Genomic DNA, 23,702 nt, shown 5'->3' on the forward strand with positions numbered 1-23,702 from the left:
AAGCACAGAGCAGGAAATTCCTGTCCGTGCTGAGATGAATCTTTCTGACATTAATTTGAATGATTAGACTGGCAACTTCGGGAGTGTGAAGACATGATCCATATTTGAAGTTTTAGCAAAAAAACAATGTCCTCTTGTTCATTTTATCTTCCTGCTTAGAAATGTTCATACTTTCAATATTTTTGGAAATTAATTTAACAACTTTTCACTCAACAAACCTGCATCAACTCACCGAATGAACTCAGAAGCCCCAACTTCGCAGACTTAACTCTTTGTGTCTCAGGTAACCAGGTTATACAGGGCAAGGACCAATGTCCACAGACGATCTACGGCAGGAATGATGTCAGGGAAGTAGATTCCTCGAATGTGGGCCGTTGTGAAGGTCAGGGAAGGAGAAGAGATTGAAGCTTAGGTCAATAGTTTGGGGCTCTTGATCTGATCCAGCCAAATTGGTGAGTACTTGCCTTTATGTGTAAATCAGGAAAGTGAACCAAGCCTATCTGTAGGAACTGAAGGCATTTTATAACTGCACGTGGCTTAAATGAACTCAATTTCCTCTGCATCTCCACACACTTTTCCAGAGTCACCCGTTGACCCTTCATGGCTCATTTGTCCACACTGCAACCCCACCCCCTCGTCTACTGCACCCGAGCGCCTTGACACACAGCACCATAGTGGTTGGTGTAACACTATAACAGTGCCAGTGACCAAGGATCAGTTCTGCTGCTGTCTATGAGGTTTCCCGGGAGCACGTGGGATTCAGCTGGGCGCTCCGCTTTCCTCCTACATTCCAAAGACCAGGATTAGCCTTGACGTGAGTGAGCAGTAGATATGTTGGTGCTAGAAGCATGGTGACATCCAGGGGCTGCCCAGGACCCAGGACAACCCTCACTGATCTGATCTGATCTGACGCAATCGATGTATTTCACTATATGTTTCGTTGTTTTAATATCCACGTTTCAAATGAAGCTAAACTTCGCGTTTATCTTAACTTTAATAGAACTGAAGCCAGTGAAACCATCAGAGATAATGTCCAGCATCTTTAAATGTGAACTTTCAGAAACATCCTGGTAAGACACATAATTAAATGTGACTATGATGACTGAAATTAGTAACGGTTACAGTAAGTAAAGAGCAGGGACGGAGTAGAGTTCAGAGGAAGGCAGGGTGTGGCTCTGCAATATACCCCAAGAATTGTGTGCGACAGGCAACCTGATTTTAAAATAATTTAAACCGAGGAACAAGATGAAAGATATCAAATTATTGGACAGAACTGAGAGGGTCAATGTAGGCATTTGCGGGAGAACAGAGATTAGTGGATGGACAAAGCCTAGAAAAGAGAAAATGCGCCCTTAAATATAGATTCCGTTCACAAGCATGACTATGGCCCTTACTGACAGCACAGAACCTTCTCACAGTCCTTCTCCTAGTCTCTGTACTAGCAGAACACTCCAGTCACCTTATTTCATTCCCAAATAAAAACATATCAACCCAATAAGCTCATTTCAGTTTACATCATCAGTCCACAGTGTTACTCCTAGTCATTTCTCTCTGTTGTTTCTTTTGTCTAAAATCCCATAAATTTAAAGTTTTCATTCTTATTTTCAAATGCCTGAAGGCTCCCCCTCTGTCCCTGTATCCTCCTCATGCCCATTAACCATCTGAGATATCTGCTTTCCTCCAGGCAACTTCTTCATGCAGAAGGTGATGCTTATACGGCACCCGTCATTAAGGACTCCAGCACCCACCACCCACAGCACGCCCTCTTCTCATTACAAACATGAAGACATCCACTCAACGTTTCAGTAACAGCTTCTTCCCCAACACCATCAGATTTCTGAATGGACAATGAACCCATCAACCTCAGTACTTTCTCCTCTCTTTTTGCACTACTGTTTTGCCATCAATAAATTTGCCAATGAGACAATTGTTGTTGACAGAGTTTCAGATGGTGACGAGGAGGAGTATGGGAGCAAGATAGATCAGCTGGTTGAGTGGTATTGCAGCAACAACCTTGTACTCAATATCAGTAAGACCAAGGAATTGATTGTGGACTTCAGGAAGGGGAAACTGAAGGAACACACAAAAGTCCTCTTTGAGGGATTAGAAATGGAAAGGGTGAGCACTTCCAAGTTCTTGAGGGTCAGCATCTCTGAGGATTTATTCTAGGCCCAACATATTGATACAATTACAAAGAAGGCATGACAGCATCTATACTTCACTTGGAGTTTGTGGAGAATTGGTATGTCATCAAAGACTCTCACAAATTTTTACAGATGGACTGTGGAGAACATTCCAACTGGTTGCATCACCATCTGGTATGGAGGGGGTCACCACACAGAATCAGAAAAAAACTGCAGTAATTTGAAATCTCAGCCAGTCCCATCATGAGCACTAGCCTCCCCAGCATCGAGGACACCTTCAAAGCTCAACACCTCAAAAGGGTGGCATCCATTATGGAGCCCAATCACCCAGGACATTGCTACCATCAAGAAGGAGGCACAGAAGATTGAGAACACCCCCCAACCCCGCCAAACATTTCAGGAACAGCTTCTTCCCCTCTGCCGTCAGATTTCTGAATGGACAATGAACCCATGTACACTAGCACAGTATTTTTGTCCTTTCTTTTGCCCTACTTATTTAATTTCATTTTTACATATACTTCTTATTGTAAGTTATAGTTATTATTTATTACAATATACAGCTGTTGCAAAACAAAAGATTTCATGACATATGTCAGTGATATGAAACTGGATTCTGATTCTCAGAGTTAAAGACTGCCAATGCTGAGGTGTGATGTGGTTACAGAGAAAACATTCGTGTAAAAGTCTCTGATGTTCATGCCATTTGATTTGTTACTGCATGGTTTGAGCCAACATTTGGTGCCACGTGGGTGGCCATAAGTACGGATATGTACTGACTATAATGGAAACGTATGTAAAGGATGGAAAGTTATTGAATGGTTTATTGTATATAATTTTATTTTTGAATAAAGTATATTTTGAAAAAAAAAATTTGGTATTTATAGGGAACTTGCAGGCCAGTAGGAGGCTTTGCATGAATGTAACCCTTAGGCAGAAACCGTCTCAGAATCTAACTACTGAGAAAAGAATTATTTTCAACCAATCATGAGAGGAAATGAAAAAAAAATTAATAATGCAACACAATTGAGGAAAGAAGATCAAGATGTTACTTAAACTAAAAACAAGTACAAAAAAAAGTAAAATCATGTTTTTGCAACACACACAAAATGCTGGAGGAACCCAGCAAGCCAGGCAGCATCTATAGAAAAGAGTACAGTTGATGTTTTGGGCCGAGACCCTTCAGCAGGATTGTCAGAAGCGTGGAGACACTTGCAGGCTGATCCCAGCACGATCATCACTGATCCGATTTGACGTAAGCAACATATTTCACTGTAGGTTTCAGTGTACATGTGAGAAATAAAGCTAATCTCTCTATATTTTTGTTTATAGTATATTTTATATATTGCACTGGACTGCTGCTGTAAAAGAACAAATTTCACAATGTATGTCAGTGATTGTAAACAGTCTGATTTTTTCACACACACCAGTAGTCCTCTGATAACATCGATAAACATTCACAGGTCAGCCATTACAGCTCTCACAACCAAGCTGCTCTATTCTGTGGTGATTAGACTAGATCCGCTGTCATCCACCCCAATCATTTACAAAATTCAGTGGGAATGGCCTTCTTACCACAGAATCCAGTGGGACTGGCCACCTTATCATGGAATCCAGTGGGACTGGCCACTTTACCACATAATCCAGTGTGAATGAGCACCTTACCACAGAATCCAGTGGGAATGGCGGCTTGAAGATGTTATTAGACCGTAAGACCAATAGACATAGGAGCAGAGTCAAGCTATTTGGCCCATCGAGTCTGCTCCGCCATTCAATCATGTCTGATTCTTTTAACCCCTCCTCAGCCCACTCCCTGGCCATTATGTTTGAATGCAGTCAGTACACAACATAAGGTGGATGAAATTATAGCACATTTACAGATTGGCATGGATAACATTGTAGGCATCACTGAATCATGGCTGAAAGAAGGTTATAGATGGGAGCTTAATGTCCAAAGATACACATTGTACTGAAAGGCAGGAAGGCAGAGAGGGTGGGGTGGCTCTGTGGTGAAAAATGAAATGAAATCATCAGAAAGAGGTGACATAGGGTCAGAGGGTGTAGAATCTTTGTGAGTAGATTTAAGAAACCGCAAAGGGAAAAAGACCCTGTTGTATGCAGACGTCCAAACAGTAACAAAGATGTGGTTTTCAAATTATATCTGAAGATAGAAAATGCATGTCAAAAGGGAGATGTTATGATAGTGAAGGGGGAATTTCAATGTGCAGGTAGATTGGAAAAATCAGGTCGGTGCTGGTTTCCAGGAGGGGGGATTTCTAAAATGCCTACGAGTTGGCTTTTTAGAGCAGCCACCTGGGATGAGCCCACGAGGGGATCAGTTATTCTGCATTGGATGTCGTGCGATGAACCGGAACTGATTAGAGAGCTTAAGGTAAAGGAATGCTGAAGAGACAGTGGTCATAATATGGTCAAATTCACCCTGAAATTTGAGAAGTAGAAGCTAAAGTTAGATGTATCAGTATTAGAGTGTAAAGGAAATTACCGAGGATTGAAAGAGTAGCTGGCCAAAATTGATTAAAAAGGAACACTGGCAGGGATGACAGTGGAGCAGCAATGGCTGGAGTTTCTGGGAGCAATTCAGAAGGTGTAAGATAGATACGTCCCAAAGAAGTAGTAGTATTCTAAAGGCAGGGTGATCCAAGCATAGCTGACAAGAGAAGTCAAAGCCAACATAAAAGCCAAAGAGAGGGAATAACATCAAGCCAAAATTCGTTAGAGGATTGGGAAGCTTTTAAAATCCAACAGAAGGGAACTTAAAAAGTCATAAAGAAGGAAAAGATGGAGTACAAAGGTAAGCCAGCCAATAATATTAAAGAGGATACAAAAGATTCTTCAGATATATGAAGTGTAAATGAGAGGCGAGAGTAGATATCGGACCGCTGGAAAATGATGCTGGAGAAGTAGTAAAGGGGAAGAAGGAAATGGTGGACAAACTAAAAAATTACTTTGTGTCATTCTTCACTGTGGAAGACATGAGTCGAAAGCTGGAGGTTCGAGAGTGTCAGGTGGCAGGAGTGAGTGAAGTTGCCATTACAAGGGAGAAGGTGCTTGAGAACTTGAAAGGCCTTAAGGTAGATAAGTTACCTGGATCAGATAGTCTACATTCCAGGGTTCTGAAGGATGGGGCTGAAGAAATTGTGGAAGCATTAGTAATGATCTTTCAAGAATCCACTGTGAATGGTCACCTTACCACATAACTGTTTAATTGTTTATTTATACTTATAGAATTTATAGAATAGTACAGCACATTACAGGCCCTTTGGCCCACAATGTTGTGCCGACCCTCACACCCTGCCTCCCATATAACCCCCCACTTTAAATTCCTCCATATACCTATATTATGATTGTTTAATGCCAGTTCCTGGACACAAGTATAAAGGAGATCTGAATAATTGTTACTCTGGATCTGATGCAAGACAAAAAAACACAATAAGATAAAGAACACAATAATAATTAAAAAACACAATAAATACAAATAGATAGGATAGCTGACATACGCAGATTGATTGTATGTCCATAAAGTGACACTAGTCACAGGAATGTCTGGATGTAAGGTGACGGACAGGAAATGATAACATAGTAGTTGTTGGGGGCGTGGAGGGGCAACTTAGTGGGTTGGGGTATTGATCAGAATCAGAATCAGGTTTATTATCACCGGCATATGTCATGAAATTTGTTAACTTAGCAGCAGCAGTTCAATACAATACATAATATAGGAGAAGAAAAAATTAAGTAAATCAATTACAGTATATGAATATTGAATAGATTAAAAATTGTGCAAAGAGCTGAAATAATATATATTAAAAAAGTGAGGTAGTGTTCACGGGTTCAATGTCCATTTAGGAATCAGATAGCAGAGGGGAAGAAGCTGTTCCTGAATCACTGAGTGTGTGGCTTCAGGCTTCTGCACCTCCCACCTGATGGTAACAATGAGAAAAGCGCATGCCCTGGGTGCTGGAGGTCCCCAGTAATGGATGCTGCCTTTCTGAGACACCGCTCCTTTTTTGAAAATCTACAGAGAGCAACTAAAATAATCATTAGAAGGGAAAAGATGAAATATGAAAGCAGGCTAGCAAATAATATCAAAGTGGATAGTGAAAGTTTTTCAAGTATATTAAAAATAAAAGAGAAATGAGAGTAATATAGGACGTTTGGAAAAGAGGCAGGAGAAATAATAACGGGGAACAAGGAGATGGGTGATGAACTAAATGAGTATTTTGTGTCAGTCTTCACTGTGGAAAACACTAGCAGTGTGCCTGATGTTGTAGTGTGTAAAGGAAGAGAAGTGGGTGCAGCTACTGTTACAAGAGAGAAGGTGCTCAAAAAGCTGAAAGACCTAAATGTACACAAGTCAGCCAGACCAGAGGAACTACACCCTAGGGTTCCGAAACAGGTACCATCAGAGATTGTGGTGGCATTAGAAATGATCTTTCAAAAATCATTGGACTCTGGCATTGTGCCAGAGGACTGGAAAATTGCAAATTTCACTTCACTCTTTAAGAAAGGAGGAAGGCAGCAGAAAGGAAATTATAGACCAGTTAGCCTGACCTCAGTAGTTGGGAAGATGTTAGAGTCAATTGTTAAGGATAAGGTGATGGGGTACATGGTGACACAGGACAAGATGGTATAAAGTCAGCATGGTTCCCTTCAGGGAAAATCCTGCTTGACGAACCTGTTGGAATTCTTTGAGAAGGTTACAAGTAGGATAGATAAAGGGGATGTAGTGGATCTTGTATATTTGGACTTTCAGAAGGCCTTTGACAAGGTGCCACACATAAGGCTGCTTACCAAGTTAAGAGTCCACGGTATTACAGGAAAGTTACTAGCATGGTTAGAGCATTGGCTGATTGGTAGGAGGCAGCGAGTGGGAATAAAAACATCTTTCTCTGGTTGGCTGCCAGTGACTTGTGGTGTTCCGCAGGGGTCGGTGTTGGGATAACTTCTTTTTATGCTGTATATCAATGATTTAGATGATGGAATAGATGGCTTAGTTACCAAGTTTGCCAATGATACGAAGAGTGGAGGAGAGGCAGGTAGTGTTGAGGAAACAGGTAGGATGCAGAAGGACTTAGACAGATTAAGAGAATCGACAAGAAAGTGGCAAATGAAATACCATATTGGAAAATGCATGGTCATGCACTTTGGTAGCAGAAATAAACGCGTGGACTATTCTCTAAACGGGGAGAAAATCCAAAAATCTGAGACACAGAGGGATTTGGGAGTCCTTGTGCAGAACACCCTGAAGGTTAACTTGCAGGTTGAGTTGGTTGTGAGGAAGGCAAATGTAATGTTAGCATTCATTTCAAGTGGTCTAGAATACAAGTGTAGGGATGTGGTGCTGAGGCTTTATAAGACACTGGTGAGGCCTCACCTTGAGTATTGTGAACAGCTTTGGGCCCGTCATCCTAGAAAAGATGTGCTGGCATTGGAGAGGGTCCAGAGGAGGTTTACAAGGATGATTTCAGGAACGAAAGGGTTATCATACGAGGAACATTTGATGGCTCTGGGTCTGTACTAGCTGGAACTCAGAAGGATGGGGGGGGGGGATCTCATCGAAACCTTTCGAATGTGGAAAGGATGTTTCCCATGTTGGGAGAGTCTAGGACAAGAGGGCACAGCCTCAGGACAGAGGGGCGTCCTTTCAAAACAGAGAAGTGGAAAAATTTCTTTGGTCAAAGGGTGGTGAATTTGTGGAATTTGTTGCCACATGCAGCTGTGGAGGCCAGATCGTTGGGTGTATCTATGGCAGAGATTGGTAGGTTCTTGATTAGACATGGCATCAAAGGTTACGGGAAGAAGGCCGGGAAATGGGGTTGTGGAGGAGGGGAAATAAGAATCAGCCATGATTGAATGGTGGAGCAGACTCGATGGGCCAGATGGCCTCATTCTGCTTCTCATGTCTTATGGTCTACGGTCTACAAGCTATGACTAAACCGATTATTCAACAGAAACCAGAATGTTTCTGTAAGGAAAACTGACAGGAACATATCATTTGGAAAGATTTAAATACATTTGATAAAAATGTCATTTCCTGCCTCTGCATCATTGGAAGTCTTAATAACAAGGCCCAATATCAACCGACTATCAGCTAAGTTAGGTCAGTGATTAAAAGGGTCTGTCGGCTTCTGAAGGTGTTTTGCAGACTCATCTAAACGCCAAATTGATAGGTTTCATGTTGAAATTATAAATGTTTAGTCGAAAGGAAAGCCCTAAGGGCGTTCCTAAACTCCTGAAAGTCAGCCTTCTTTGGAATAAATTGAAGCAGCCAAGATGCTGTTTGAATTAAAATGCTGAATATTGTAAGGTAAAGAGCAAAATAAATGATGATTGTAACTGAAAATTAATAGTGTCAAGCCATGCTCTGATTATATATTTCTGTTCTAAAGCAGCTTACAGTTAAACCATTATTTTTTTTTTGTTTAGTTCTTGTTTCATATTTAGGACTTCCTGTAATTTGCAGAACTAATTTTCATGATTCATGGTGGACATCTGGATACTTGTGTAAAAAAAAAAGGAACATCTCGGGATGAAGAAATTTTCTAAATTCAAATTACCAGCTTTAATGTTGCTAATTTTATGTAGCCAGAAGAATAGATAACCACAAGGATCAAACTTCCAATGTATATATATTCATCAGCTTACAAATTATTTCTCAGCTGCGGTATAACTAGTTGTGAAGCTTTCAATGAAAATGACCATGAGATACAGGAGCAGAATTAGGCCATTCGGGCCATCGAGTCCACTCTGCCTTTCCACCATGTATTATCCGTCTCAATCCAATTCTCCTGCCTTCTCCCCTTAACCTCTGACATTCTGACTAATCAAGAACCTATCAACTGCCGCATTTAATTATACCCAATGACTTAACCTCCACAGCTATCTGTAGTAATGAATTCCATAGATTTACCACCCTCTGGCTAAAGAAATTCCTCTTTATTTCTGTTCCTAAGGGACATTCCTCTATTCGGAGACTGTGCTCTCTGGTCCTATTCTTCCCCACTACGGGAAACATTCTCTTCACATCCATTCTATCTAGGCCTTTCAATATTTGATAGGTTTCAATGAGATCCCTCCTTATTCTTCTAAACTCCAGTGAGTACAGGCCCAGAGCCATCAAACACTCCTTATATGTTAACCCTTTCATTCCCAGGATACTTCTTGTGAGCCTCCTTTGGATCAGCTCCAATGCCAGCACATCCTTTCTTAGGTAAGAAGCCCAAAACTGCTCCAAGTGCAGTCTGATCAATGGGGTTGAGTAGGATCTGGGATCAGCCATGATGGAATTGTGGAACAGACTCAATAGGCTGAATGGCCTAATTTTGCTCCTACGTCTTATGGACAACACCAAAGAGATGATAGCAACACACACAAAATGCTGGTGAACGCAGCAGGCCAGGCAGCATCTATAGGAAGAGGTACAGTCGACGTTTTGGGCCGGCACCCTTCGTCAGGACTAACGGAAAAAAAGAGATAGTAAGAGGTTTGAAAGTGGGAGGGGGAGGGGGAGACCCAAAATGATAGGAGAAGACAGGAGGGGGAGGGATGAATCCAAGAGTTGGGAAGTTGATTGGCAAAAGGGATACGAGGCTGGAGAAGGGGGAGTATCATGGGACGGAAGGCCTTGGAAGAAAAAGGGGGAGGGGAGCACAAGAGGAAGATGGAGAACAGGCAAGGAGTTATTGTGGGAGGGAAAGGGATGAAAATAAATAAATAAATAAATTAGGGGTGGGGTAAGAAGGGGAGGAGAGGTATTAACAGAAGTTAGAGAAATCAATGTTCATGCCATGACGTTGGAGGCTACCCAGACAGAATATAAGGTGTTGTTCCTCCGACCTGAGTGTGCCTTCATCTCGACAGTAGAGGAGGCCGTGGATCGACATATCAGAATGGGAATGGGACGTGGAATTAAGATGTGTGGCCACTGGGAGATCCTGCTTTCTCTGGCGGACAGAGCGTAGGTGTTCGGCAAAATGGTCTCCCAATACGTATCCGGTCTCACCAATATACAGAAGGCCACACTGGGAGCACCAGACACAGTACATCACACCAGCAGACTCAGAGGTGAAGTTGGTGGGAAGGGACGGGGAGCTAACAAATGGACAAGGGAGTCACATAGGGAGCGATCCCTGTGGAAAGCAGAAAGTGGGGGGGCGGTGGTAGGGAAAGATGTGCTTGGTGGTGGGATCCCATTGGAAATGGTGGAAGTTATGGAGAATTATATGTTGGACCCGGAGGCTGGTGGGGTGGTAGGTGTGGACAAGAGGAACCCTTTCCCTAGTGGGGTGGCGGGAGGATGGGGTGAGAGCAGATGTGCGTGAAATGGGGGAGATGCGTTTGAGAGCAGAGTTGATGGTGGAGGAAGGGAAGCCCTTTCTTTAAAAAAAGGAAGACATCGCCTTCATCCTGGAATGAAAAGCCTCATCCTGAGAGCAGATGTGGCGGAGACGGAGGAATTGAGAGAAGGGGATGGCATTTTTTTTTTTTTACAAGTAACAGAGTGGGAAGAGGAATAGTCCAGGTAGCTGTGAGAGTCCGCTAGAGGAAGCAGGATCTCCCAGTGGCCACACATTTTAATTCCATGTCCCATTCCGATACGTCAATCCATAGCCTCCTCTACCGTCGAGATGAAGCCACACTCAGGTTGGAGGAACAACACCTCATATTCCGTCTGGGTAGGCTCCAACCTGATGGCATGAACATTGATTTCTCTAACATCTGTTAATGCCCCTCCTCCACTTCTTACCCCCATCGTTAATTTATTATTTATTTATTTAAAAAATTTCTCCCTTTCCCTCTCACAATAACTCCTTGCCTGTTCTCCATCTTCCTCTGGTGCTCCCCTCCCCCTTTCTTTCTTCCAAGGCCTTCCGTCCCATGATACTCGCCCTTCTCCAGCCTCGTATCCCTTTTGCCAATCAACTTCCCAGCTCTGAGCTTCATCCCTCCCCCTCCTGTCTTCTCCTATCATTTCGGGTCTCCCCCTCCCCCTCCCACTTTCAAATCTCTTACTATTTCTTTTTTCTGTTAGTCCTGACAAAGGGTCTCGGCCCAAAACGTTGACTGTACTTCTTCCTATGGATGTTGCCTGGCCTGCCTGCTGCGTTCCACCAGCATTTTGTGTGTGTTGCTTGAATTTCCAGCATCTGCAGATTTTCTTGTGTTTGCGTTTTTAAATTCACCAGAGATGATTGTGACTTTAGGAAGGTGCAGGCTAACCACTCCTCATTGCACATTCCTGGCTGCTCCGTGGAGAAAGTTAGGAGCATCCAGTTTCTAGGAGTGTACACATGGACGATCTCACCTTGTCCCTCAATACCACCTCTTTGATCAAGAAAGCACAGCAGTGTCTCCACCTCCTGAGGTGATTGAGATAAGTGAGTCTCCTGACCCCCCCACCCCCACCCATTCTAACCAGATTTTTATAGGAGCACCACCAAGAGTGTCCTGACCAGCTGACAGTGAACTGTAAGGCATCGGACTGCAAGTCCCTACAAAGGATTGATGGTGAGGACTGCTGGCAGGATCAGCAGGGTCTCTCTTCCACCCAACAGAGAAAGTTATCCAAAGTACTGAACATGCGGGGCCCATTAGCATTGTCAATAATCCCTTCCATCCGTCCAACAATCTCTTTGACCGTCTACCATCAGGCTGGAGGTACCATAGATTAGGGCAGGAACTGTCAGGATGGGAAACAGCTTCTTCCCCAGGCCGTGAGATTACTGAACTCCCTGTCACCACCCGGCTCTCATCATGCAAGAAGCACCAGTCGTGTTATAATGTTTTCTTTTTAACCTGTGTTGTAAATGCACCTTATTATTTGTGTATTTATTTGTGTTAATATTACATTGTGTGTTATTTGTGTGAATTATATGTACTGTGTTGGGCATCTTGGTCCAGAGGAATATTGTCGTTTAGCAGTATAAATGTACACAGTTGAATGACAATAAACTTGAACTTGACTTGACTGAACCACATTCAGAGTTTTGGTGTGCTTTCCCCTCATCACAGGAAGGATGTGGAGGTTCCGGAGAGGGCAGAGTTTACAGAGGTTAATGCGTAAATAATACAGGCTAAAGAGTAACTGATCCCTCTTAGTCTGTCACCCCTGGTTTCAGTCCCCTCAGCTGCAGGCAGCTTCATCACACAAGAAGGCCTATCAGAACTTTATACGATGTGATCAGATCTCCTGCCATCCTACCAAACTCAAGAGAATACAGGAACAGTTTATTCAATCTCTACCCATGCAGCAAACAGCCATCCCTGGGACTGTCTGCACTTAGAACATAGAACAGTACACAATGCTGTGTCGACTCCAAAATTCCCTCCCATATAACCCTCCATTTTCCTATCATCCATGTACCTGTCTGAGAGTCTCTTAACTGTCCCTAATGAATCTGCCTCTGCCACGGTCCCCAGCAGGATGTTCCACTCATCCACCACACCCTGTGTGAAAAAAACCTACATCTGTCATTCCCCCCTATATTTTCCTTCATTCACTTTAAAATGATGCCCCCTTATATTAGCCATTTCTGCCCCAGGAAAAAGTGCTTGGCTATCTACTCTATTTATGATCTTGTACACCTCTATCAAGTTGTCGCTCATCCTGCTTCACTCCAAAGACAAAATTCCCAGAAATTAAGTAAAATGCAAACTCAGAACTCGGATCTCAATGAAGAGGAGATGATATTCAAAAGCCATCCCTGCAACTGCTGCCTACCCAAACCGATCTCACTTCTTGCTTACTGTTTGATGGCCACATGAGAACAAGACCAAGGGCCAGGTTCTCTTCCTAGTTCTCACGTTCCATTGCTCCTGACTTTTGGATTTCCTCAAACATGTTTACAAACTTTAATGCTTATTATTTCAATCATACTTAATGTTAAAGCATCTTTGCCATATCTTTGACAACCTTCAACATACTGCAGGCAACTGTCGACAGCCTTTAACTGCACTGCCTGTGCTTTCAAAGATTTTTGAGAAAGATAAGCTTTATTTGTCACATGTACATTGAAACATTAGTGTCAAATCAAATCAGCAAGGATTGTGCTGGGCGGTTGCTACTTAACTGAAAGGATACAAAAATATAGTCGTCCAGATAACGTTTCTTAAGATTTTCCACGATCGCGTCCTCGGTGATTTTGGACAGAAGGACCATGTCGTCCACCCCACTCTGCTTGACATTGTGACTTTGCCAGTGATATCTCTCTTTGCTACCCTGTACAAAAAAGTAAATGTAAAGTTTAAATGCAGGGTAACAACATTCAACAGGATGACTATAACATTGCAATTTTACATCACACACACACACACATCACACTCAATAATTCCAGTATTACATTCAGTGGCCACTTTATCTGTTCAGGAGGTACCTATGAAAGTGGCCACTGAATGTATGTTCATGGTCTTCTGCTCCGGGAGCCTGTCTGCTTCAAGCTTCAATGTGTTATGCATCCAGAGATGCTCTGCTGTACACCACTGATATAAACATGTGGTTATTTGAGTTACTGTCACCTTCCTGTCAGCTTGAACCAGACTGGCCATTCTCCTCCGACCTCTCTCACTAACAAGGCATTTTCGCCTGCCGAAATGCTGTTCACTGGATGTGTATGAAAATCCCAGGAGATCAGCAGTTTCTGAGATACTCAAACCACCCTATCTGTCACCAATAATTATTCCATGGTCAAAGTCACTTCGATCACATCTCATCCCCATTCTGATGCTTGGTCTGAACAACTGAAGCTCTTGACCATGTCTGCATGCTTTTATGCACATGATTGTTTGATTAGCTATTTGCATCAATGAGCAGGTGTGCAGATGTACCTAATAAAGTGACCCATGAGTGTAGATTTTGCATATTCCATTTTTTCCCTTTTTTCTCCCTTGATATATTTATATTATGGAATGATTTGCCTGGATGCTGTGCAAATAAAAGTTTTTCACTGTATCTTGGTACATGTGACAATAACAAACCAATTCCTTTAATGTGCCCGTCAGCATTTTGGAGATGGGCTGAAGTTATGCTGTTTTTAGTCAGAGAGTCAGAGAGTCAAAGAGCACTACAGCAAAGAAACAGGCCCTTTGGCCCATCTAGTCTGTGCTGAACTGTTATTCAAAGTTTAAAGTACAAAGCAAATGTATTATTAACTTAAGTTTGTGTCATCACATACTATCCTGAGATTGCAGGCATACACAGTATAACAAAGAAATACAATAGACTCAATGAAAATAAAAGGCATACAAAGACTGTCAAACAGCCAATGTGCAAAGGTGTAAATACAGAAAACAAATAATAGAAACATAGAAACATAGACAACCTACAGCACAATACAGGCCCTTCAGCCCACAAAGCTGTGCACAGCATGTCCTTACCTTAGAAATTATCTAGGGTTACCCATAGCCCTCTATTTTTCCGAGCACCATGTACCTGTCCAGGAGTCTCTAAAAAGACTCTATCGTATTCACCTCCATCACTGTTGCCGGCAGCCCATTCCACGCACTGACCACCCTCTGCATAAAAATCTTACCCCCGACATCTCCTCTGTACCTGCTTCCAAGTACCTTAAAATATGCCCTCTTGTGCTAGCCATTTCAGCTCTGGGAAAAAGCCTCTGACTATCCACATGATGAATGCCAGTCATCATCTTATACACCTCTGTCAGGTCACCTCTCATCCTCCGTTGCTCCAAGGACAAAAAGGCTGAGTTCACTCAACCTATTCTCATAAGGCACGCTCCCCAATCCAGGCAATATCCTTGTAAATCTCCTCTGCACTCTTTCTATGGTTTTCACATGCTTCCTATAGTGAGGCGACCAGAATTAAGCACAGTACTCTAAGTGGGGTCTGACCAGGGTCCTATATAGCTGTAACATTACCTCTGGGATGAAGAATGGGCTGTAGGTTGTGGAATCAGTTTAGTTTTGAGGTGAATGAAGTTATCCCCTCTAGTTCAAGTACCTGATGACTGAGGGGTAAAAGCTGTTCCTGAACCTGGTGGCATGGGATCCAAGGCTCCTGTACTTTCTTCCCGATGGCAGCAGAGAGAAGAGATCATGACCTGGATGGGGGGATGGGGTACCTTGATGATAGATACTGCTTTCTCATGGTGGCATTCCTTGAAGACGTACTTCATAGTGTCTACATCCTATCGACCTGCACCCAGACCACAGCTCTCCATACCCCTCCCATCCATGTACCAATGCAAACTCTTAAATGAAACCCGCATCGACTGCTGTACATGGTGTTTATTCTGCCAGCAATGACTCAGATGACATGCAGCTTCTGAGCACATCTACAGGAAGCACTGTGGCAGGAAAGCAGTGACACCCACCACCCAGGCCAGGCTCTCTTCTCGCTGCTGCCATCGGCAAGGAGATACAGGAGCCTCAGGACTCACACCACCAGGTTCAGGAACAGTTATTACCCTCAACCATCAGGTTCCTGAACCGGGGGGATAACTTCGCTCAAATTCACTCACTCCAACACTGAACTGTTCCCAAAACCTATGGACTCACTTTCAAGGACTCTTCATCTCCTGTTCTTGATATTTATTTATTCATTGCTGTTATTTATTTCCTTTTATATTTGCACATTTTGTTGCTTTTTGCCCAGTGTTGGTTTGTCCTGTTGCGTGCAGTCTTCATTGATTCTATTATTGTCTTGTATTTACTGTGAATATCCACAGGAAAATGCATCTCAGGGTTGTAAATGCTGACATATATGTACTTTGATAATAAATCTACTTAGAACTTTGAACAATTTAATGGGCAGATCCAGAACATACAGCAGAAACGCTGTATTTGTAGGGCCCTCAGCATTGCCAGGGACCCTTCCCATCACCCCACAACCCTGCCATCAGGCAGAAAGCACTACAGTAGAAGAGCAAGGACTGTTAGCTTCTTCCCCAGGCTGGGACTTGTGAAAACCCTTCCACCTCCCAGTGCACATTATTAATGACAATGCCAGTAATACAGATGTATATTTAACAATATGTCAACTTGTACATCTACAGATTACTTTTTAAAATCAGTTATTATTGTGTTAATATATGCTGTACATGATACATGTTCTCTGTGTTTTCTACCCTGGTCTTTGAGGAACAGTGTTTTGTTTAGCTGTATACATATGCCCGGATGAATGACAATAAATTTGAACAAATTCCTGATAGATGTAAAAGTATATGGTGAAAAAAGCTGATCTTCCTTCCATTTATTTAGAACCTGTCACATCCCTTACAGGATGCTTCAAAGCACTTAAAGCAATGAGTACTCTTACTGTGCAAAATCTGGTGTGCAGCAAGTTCTATTAACAGTAACATCTATTTATATGGTCACTTCTACATAAAAGTTTCATGTTGCTGGGTGACTGTAGGAGGGACCAAATCCATGGTGTTAGTGACATACATCTGACGGACTGACTGGTGACCACCCGGTACTTGTAAAGCTGTCCACAGGACAAAGGAATAATATTTGAGGCCCTGCCCAGATCTTCTGGTCAGCACCGACCAGACACTATGGTGGATTCAGCCTTTACTGACATTGATTGAGTGATCAATGCAGGTCGGAGGTTAAGACCTCATTCCTTTGGGAAATTGTGTCAGGGGCTACCAATAATGCCATGCTCCCACAGCACTGCAACACTCATGCAACATGTACCATGCTTCCCCACCCCGTCCCACCCCTGTGTTTCCCCATCCTGTCCCGCCACTGAGTTTCCCCTGCCCCACACTGCACTCTCCCGTCCCATCCGGCACTCCTCTGTCCTGTCCCACCCCTGAGTTTCCCCTGTCCCATACTGCACTCTCCCGTCCCATTCGGCACTCCTCAGTCCTGTCCCGCTCCTGAGTTTCCCCTGTTCCGTCCTGCACTCCCCTGGCACATCCTACGTTCCCTCGCCATGTCCTGACCTCCCCCACCCGCGCCCCCCCCCCCAAACTCCCGGCATGTCCCACGCTCTCATGACACTGCAGCATTCCCAGCGCACTTTGCACACTCCCACGGCCTGTCATGAGGACTCATGGAGAAAGGGTTCCACTGATCTCCAACACAGGACTGGTGGCCTTGGCGGATCTGGAATGTCCGCTTTGAGTTGTGGTGGGCCCCTCAGTCACATGATGTAACAACGCTGACTGGAGTCAGCCGTCTGTGCAGAATCTGGTTTTGCCATGACATTCAGTTCAATGCCACTGCAGCCAGAGTCTGGTGCCAAACGTCCACCCTCAGAACCACACCATTCCAGTGATCATTTCCACCCTTCAGATGTGACATCTTATCTTCAACAGGCCTCCCTATGTCACTGCCCCTTTCACATACTTCCAACCCTGTCATCTTCTCACTATAAAAACCAAATCCCCTCATTCTGCAACACTTGTCCCTCCCTCCACAACAAGGTGCACACACCCTCTCTGCCACTCCAGTGTAGAACACATCCTACTATGGAATGTGCACCAGAGGTGTGCTCATCACTGAGCAAGACCAAAAGATATAGGAGCAGAAGTAGGCCATTCAGCCCACTGAGTCAAGAACCTATCCATCTCTGCCTTAAATGCACCCAATGACTTGACCTCCACAGCTGCTCGTGGTAACAAATTCCACAAATTTACCACCCTCTGACTAAAGTAATTTCTGCGCATCTCTAAATGGATGTCCTTCAATCCTGAAGCTGTGTCCTTTTGTCCTGGACTCCCTTATCAGGGGAAATAACTTTGCCATATCTTATCTGTTCAGGCATTTTAACATTTGGAATGTTTCTACGAGATCCCCCCTCATTCTCCTGAACTCCAGGGAATACAGCCCAAGAACTGCCAGACGTTCCTCATACGGTAACTCTTTCATTCCTGGAATCATTCTTGTGAATCTTCTCTGAACCCTCTCAAATGTCAGTATATCCTTTCTAAAATAAGGATCCCAAAACTGCACACAATACACCAAGTGTGGTCTCACGAGTGCCTTATAGAGCCTCAACATCACATCCCTGCTCTTATATTCAATAGCTCTAGAAATGAATGCCAACATTGCATTTGCCTTCTACACAACCGACTCAACCTGGAGGTTAACCTTTAGGGTATCCCGCACAAGGACTCTCAAGTCCCTTTGCATCTCTGCATTTTGAATTCTCTCCTCATCTAAATAATAGTCTGCCCACTTATTTCTTCCACCAAAGTGCATGACCATACACTTTCCAACATTGTATTTCATTTACCACTTCTTTGCCCATTCCCCTAAACTATCTAGGTCTCTCTGCAGGCTCTCTATTTCCTCAACACTACCCACTCCTCCACCTATCTTTGTATCATCGACAAATTTAGCTTCAAATCCATTAATCTCATAGTCCAAATCATTGACATACATCATAAAAAGCAGCGGTCCCAACACCGACCCCTGTGGAACTCCACTGGTAACTGGCAGCCAGCCAGAATAGGATCCCTTTATTCCCACTCTCTGATTTCTACTGATCAGCCAATGCTCCACCCATGCTAGTAACTCGCCTGTAATTCCATGGGACCTTATCTTGCTAAGCAGCCTCATGTGTGGCACCTTGTCAAAGGCCTTCTGAAAATCCAAGTACACCACATCTACTGCATCTCATTTGCCTACTCTACTTGCAATTTCATCAAAAAATTGCAGTAGGTTAGTCAAGCAGGATTTTCCTTTCAGGAAACCATGCTGGCTTTGGCTTATCTTGTCATGTGCCTCCAGATTCTCCGTAATCTCCATCCCTAACAATCGATTCTGACAATTTCCCAACCACTGATGTCAGGCTAACAGGTCTACAGTTTCCTTTCTTCTGCCTCCTACCTTTCTTAAATACCCAAACGCCTCCGCAATCTCTCCAGCTACTTTCTTCAGAACCTGAGGGTGCATTCCATCAGGTCTAGGAGATTTATCCACCCTCAGACCATTAAGTTTCCTGAGCACCTTCTCAGTGGTAAATTTTACTACACAAACTTCACTTCCCTGATGCTCTTGATTGTCTGGTTTACTGCAGATGTCTTCCACTGTGATGAAAAGTACGCATTCAGTTCCTCTGCCATCTCAGTATCTCTCATTACAATATCTCCAGCATTATTTTCTATTGGTCCTAAGCCTACCCTCAACTCTCTTTAACCCTTTATATACTTAAAAAAAACTTTTATTATCTTCTTTGCTATTAGTCACCAGCTTCTTTTTATAATTCATTTTTTCCTTCCTAATGACCTTCTTAGTTTGAAAGCTTTAAAAAGCTTCCTAATCCTCTATCTTCTCACTAGCTTTGGCTTCATTGTATGCCCTCTCTTTTGCTTTTACTTTGGTTCTGACTTCACTTGTCAGCCACGGTAGTGTCCTTCTTCCATTTTAAAAATTTCTTCTTATTTGGAATATATCTGTCTTGCACTTCCCTCATTTTTCGCAGAAACTCCAGCCATTGCTGCTGTGCTGTCCTTCCTGCAAATGTTTCTTTCCAGTCAACGTTGGCCAGTTCCTCTCTCATGCCATTGTAATTGCCTTTATTCCACTGAAATACCGACACATTGGAATTTAGTTTCTCCTTCTCAAATTTCAAAGTGAACTCAATCACATTGTTATCACTGTTCCCAAAGGGTTTCTTAACCTTAAGCTCTCTTATCACCTCCGGATCATTGCACAACACCCAATTCAGCACAGCTGTTCCCCTAGTGGGCTCAACAACAAGCTATTCTAAAAAGCCATCCCATAGACATTCTACAAATTCTCTCTCTTGAGGTCCAGTACTGGCCCGGTTTTCCCAATCCACTTTCATGTTAAAATCCCTAACCATTATCATGACATTGCCTTTCTGACATGCCTTTTCTACCTCCTGCTGTAATTTGTAATCCACATCCCGGCTGCTGTTTGGAGGCCTGTATACAACCGCCATTAGGGTCCTTTTACCCTTGCCATTTCTTAACTCAACCCATAGAGACTCTACACCTTCCAATCCTATGTCATCCCTTTCTAATGATTTAATATTATTTCTTATACACAGGGCCACACCACCCCCTCTGCCTACTAACCTATCTTTCCAATACATCGTATATCCTTGGGTGTTCAGCTCCCAATGGCAGCCATCCTTTAGCCACAACATCATATTTGCCAATCTGTAGCTGAACTTCAAGATTGTCCATTTTATTTCTTATGCTGCATGCATAAGATTGAATGTTCAAATGCAAATCTGCATCACAGAATCCACATCCTCCTATTCCACAATCTCTTTGCATTTACAAACCATAGCTAGTGTAGGCAGGGTGGTTAGTGTGATGTTTTAAAGTGCCAGTAATTGTGCTTTAAATCCCACTGCTGTCTGTAAGGAGTTTGTATGTTTCCCCCATGACTGGGTGGGTTTCCCTCCAGGTGCCCCCATTTCCTCCCACGTTCCAAAGATGTAAGGGTTAGGGTCACCGAGTTGTAGACAAGCTATGTTGGTGCTGGAAGCATAGTGACACTTGTGGGCTGCCCCCAGCACATCCTCAGTTTGTGTTTGTTGATGAAGCAAATGAGACATTTCACTTTGATGTACATGTGACAAGTGAAGGCAATCTCTCTCTCTTAGTATTACCCTACACTTGGCCTTTTGCTGATCAATCTCGGGTTTTGCCAGGTGACACAGTGACAATCAGACGATGGAGATATTGGCTTTCAATGTGGTGAACAGGAGAGATGTTCACTGCAGCAGATGGAGCTGTGGTCAGAGACGGTACATCGTGGCCTGGTGTCCGGGAGGCAGATCTCATAGTATGTATTGGATAGAGAAGCCTACCAGAGAAGACCTCTTTGGAAGGTTTTCCCAGGTGAGATTTAATTTTATTTGCATTGGAGGCACTGCTAGAGCACATATTAAGGAAGACAAAGGTTTCCAGTGGACATATTTGGACAGGAGGAATTCTTTCAGGCCTTCTACCCCAGTGTAGGCTAGAAGGCCTGAAAGACTTCCTCTCGTCCCAATCACACTATAAGCATGTCTCAGGTAATGCCGAGAGAGAGATTAGCTCATAGATGATCACCCGGACTCAGAACTCCGATCCACCTCTCCTCCAGTCTCTTTAGCCATTACAGCTGTGTCTTCATCGTCCTAAATACATCAGATTCAGATTTATTTATCACGTGAACATTGAAACCTACAGTGAAATGCATCATTTGCATTACAACCAGCACAACCCAAGGATCCCACGTGCTACCTACGTTGTGTGCTCACTATGCTCAGCAGAACCACACAAGCAGCAGCAACAACAAAACAACATCAGCAAGGCAAGTCCTCTTTCCCAGTCAATTTCTTCTACACTCCCATGCAACCACACCCTTCCTGTAGTATCTTCAATAATCCGAGTGTTGGACAGCTGCAACGCAACATCACAACTCTTGTACTCAGTGCCTTGGCCATTGAAAGCAAGCACACAAAATGACTTCTTAAGTTCCCTATCCACCTGTTTCAGGCCCTTCAGGTTTTTAAGTCTGTTTTTACAGCTAATGCCATGTACCTAAATCCACTGGTTGACCCACAGATGCTTTGTGAATGTTTTGAACTGAAAGAACCAAAGAAGATGGAGCATTCAATTGGAAATTTTGCCAATTAAAACATTAAACAGACCATGGTCCAAGAAATTACTAAGTATTTTCAGAACTGAGTTGTGACCAGGTGACAAGTGTTGGAGTACTGAAAACAGACAATTGACCACCTTTCTATTCCCCATTCTGGTACCCCTCTCACCCCTTTTCTTCTTCTCACCTGACCATCACCTTCCTCAGGGTCCCCTTCTCCTTCCATCTGTCCTGTGGTCCACTCTGCTCTCCTATTAGATTCCTTCTTCTTCAGCCCTTTACCTCTTCCACCTATCACCACCCAGCTTCTTACTTTATCTCCCCTCCCCACCCACCCACCTTCCTCCTCACCAGCTCTCACCTATCACCTGCCAGATTGTATTCCCCCCCCCCCCAGCCTTCATATTCTGGCTTCTGCCCCATCCTTTTCAGTCCTGATGGAGGGTCTCCACTGGAGACGTTGACTGTTTATTTTTCGCCATAGGTGCTGCCTGACCTGTGGAATTTCTCCAGCATGTTGTGTGCATGGTGTTCAATGTTCCTTTCATTCTGGAAGACTATTTTAATCCTGATTTTGGATCTGTCATATAAACCCAGTGTATGATCAATCAAAACTTACTTTAAAGCTGAACTGAGTAAGTAATTAGATGTTTAATGTGAAGGATACCAACAAAAGTTCAAATGAGTAGGATTTAATAAATAATAATTCCACACAGAAACGATGAACTGTGCCTCCCTCCTGACATTTGTAATATTCAAATGAATATAGTAAACTCAGTCCTGGTAAATTGTTCAGTAAGTAATAATGCTCTGATGGCAAGTTACACAGTTTATATTCATCACAGTAACCACAAAATGCTGTATGCTGATTATCTGCATAGAGTCTCACTACTGACTGGAGACTTTCTAAGGCAACCTATCCACAACAGGCCACAGTTTGCAGTGAACCAGTAACTTGTTTCCAGGGCTTTTCTCTTTGGAGTGAAGGAGGATGACAGGCAACTTGATAGAGGTTTACAAGATGCTAAGAGGCATAGATTGATTGGACACACAGAAACTTTTTCCCAGGCTGGAAATGGCTAATACAAGGAGGCACAAATTTAAGGTGATTGGAGGGGAAATATCAGAGGTCAGTTTAGAAAGTGGTGAGTGCATGGAACCTGCTACCAAGGTGATGGTGGAGACAGATTTATTAGGGCAGTGGTTCCAACCTATGGTTCATGGACCCCTTGGTAAATGATAAGAAAGTTTGCATAAAAAAGTTTGGGAACACCTGTATTAGGGACATTTAAGAAATCTTTAGATAGTCACATGGATAAAAGAAAAATGGAGGACTATGTAGGAGGATGTTAGAGTAGGTTACAAGGTTGGCACAACATTGTGGGCCAAAGGGCCTGTACTGTGCTGTATTGCTCAATGTTCTATGGGCTGAAGAAGGAATCTTCAGTGAACCATGTGGAAAGGAAGGAAAAGGGGCAGCAGGGGGAGGTGATGGGCAAGTGAGGAGATGAGAGGTGAGGGTGAACTGGAATGGCAAACACGTGAGATTCTGCAGATGCTGGAAATCCAGAGCAATGCACACAAAATGCTGGAGGAACTCAGAAGGTCAGGCAGCATCTGCGGAAAGGAATAACATGTTGACATTTTGGGCCAAGTCCTGAAATGTCAACTGGTTATTCAGTTCTATATAGTAGCAACTATCTCTCCTGATCTGAAATTCGGTATCCATAATGTGTCTGTTATCGCTTCAGAAGCATGAATTCTTGAAGCCAATTCCAACCCACACAAAAAGTTGATGCCTCATTCTTTCCTTGTTGTTGAGGTCGATGAACAATCAGATTGTTGTGTAGTTATTGGACAGATGTTCTCAAGGCTCAGTAATGGAAACCATTCGAATCACTTCAACATCGTTCACTTCAGTTAGATAATGCCTGCCAACTCGATTTAAGATCAGGAAATAGGGATTTTACATCTGAGTTGGACAAAGTCTCTGTGTCAACAGTCTGGAAG

General features: G+C 43.3%; 1 protein-coding gene across 1 annotated transcript in view; it reads right to left on the reverse strand.

The window, feature by feature from the left end:
• The window catches only part of myo1f (myosin IF), a 163,802-nt gene that overhangs the window by 117,976 nt on the left and 22,124 nt on the right, over window positions 1–23,702 (reverse strand). Inside the window, exon 2 of the mRNA XM_072244607.1 lies at window positions 13,240–13,377. Within this exon, the coding sequence (XP_072100708.1) occupies window positions 13,240–13,377 (138 nt within the window). The remainder of the gene's footprint in view (window positions 1–13,239; window positions 13,378–23,702) is intronic.

Source organism: Mobula birostris, chromosome 26 (assembly GCF_030028105.1).
Source record: "Mobula birostris isolate sMobBir1 chromosome 26, sMobBir1.hap1, whole genome shotgun sequence".
Taxonomy (NCBI): domain Eukaryota; kingdom Metazoa; phylum Chordata; class Chondrichthyes; order Myliobatiformes; family Myliobatidae; genus Mobula; species Mobula birostris.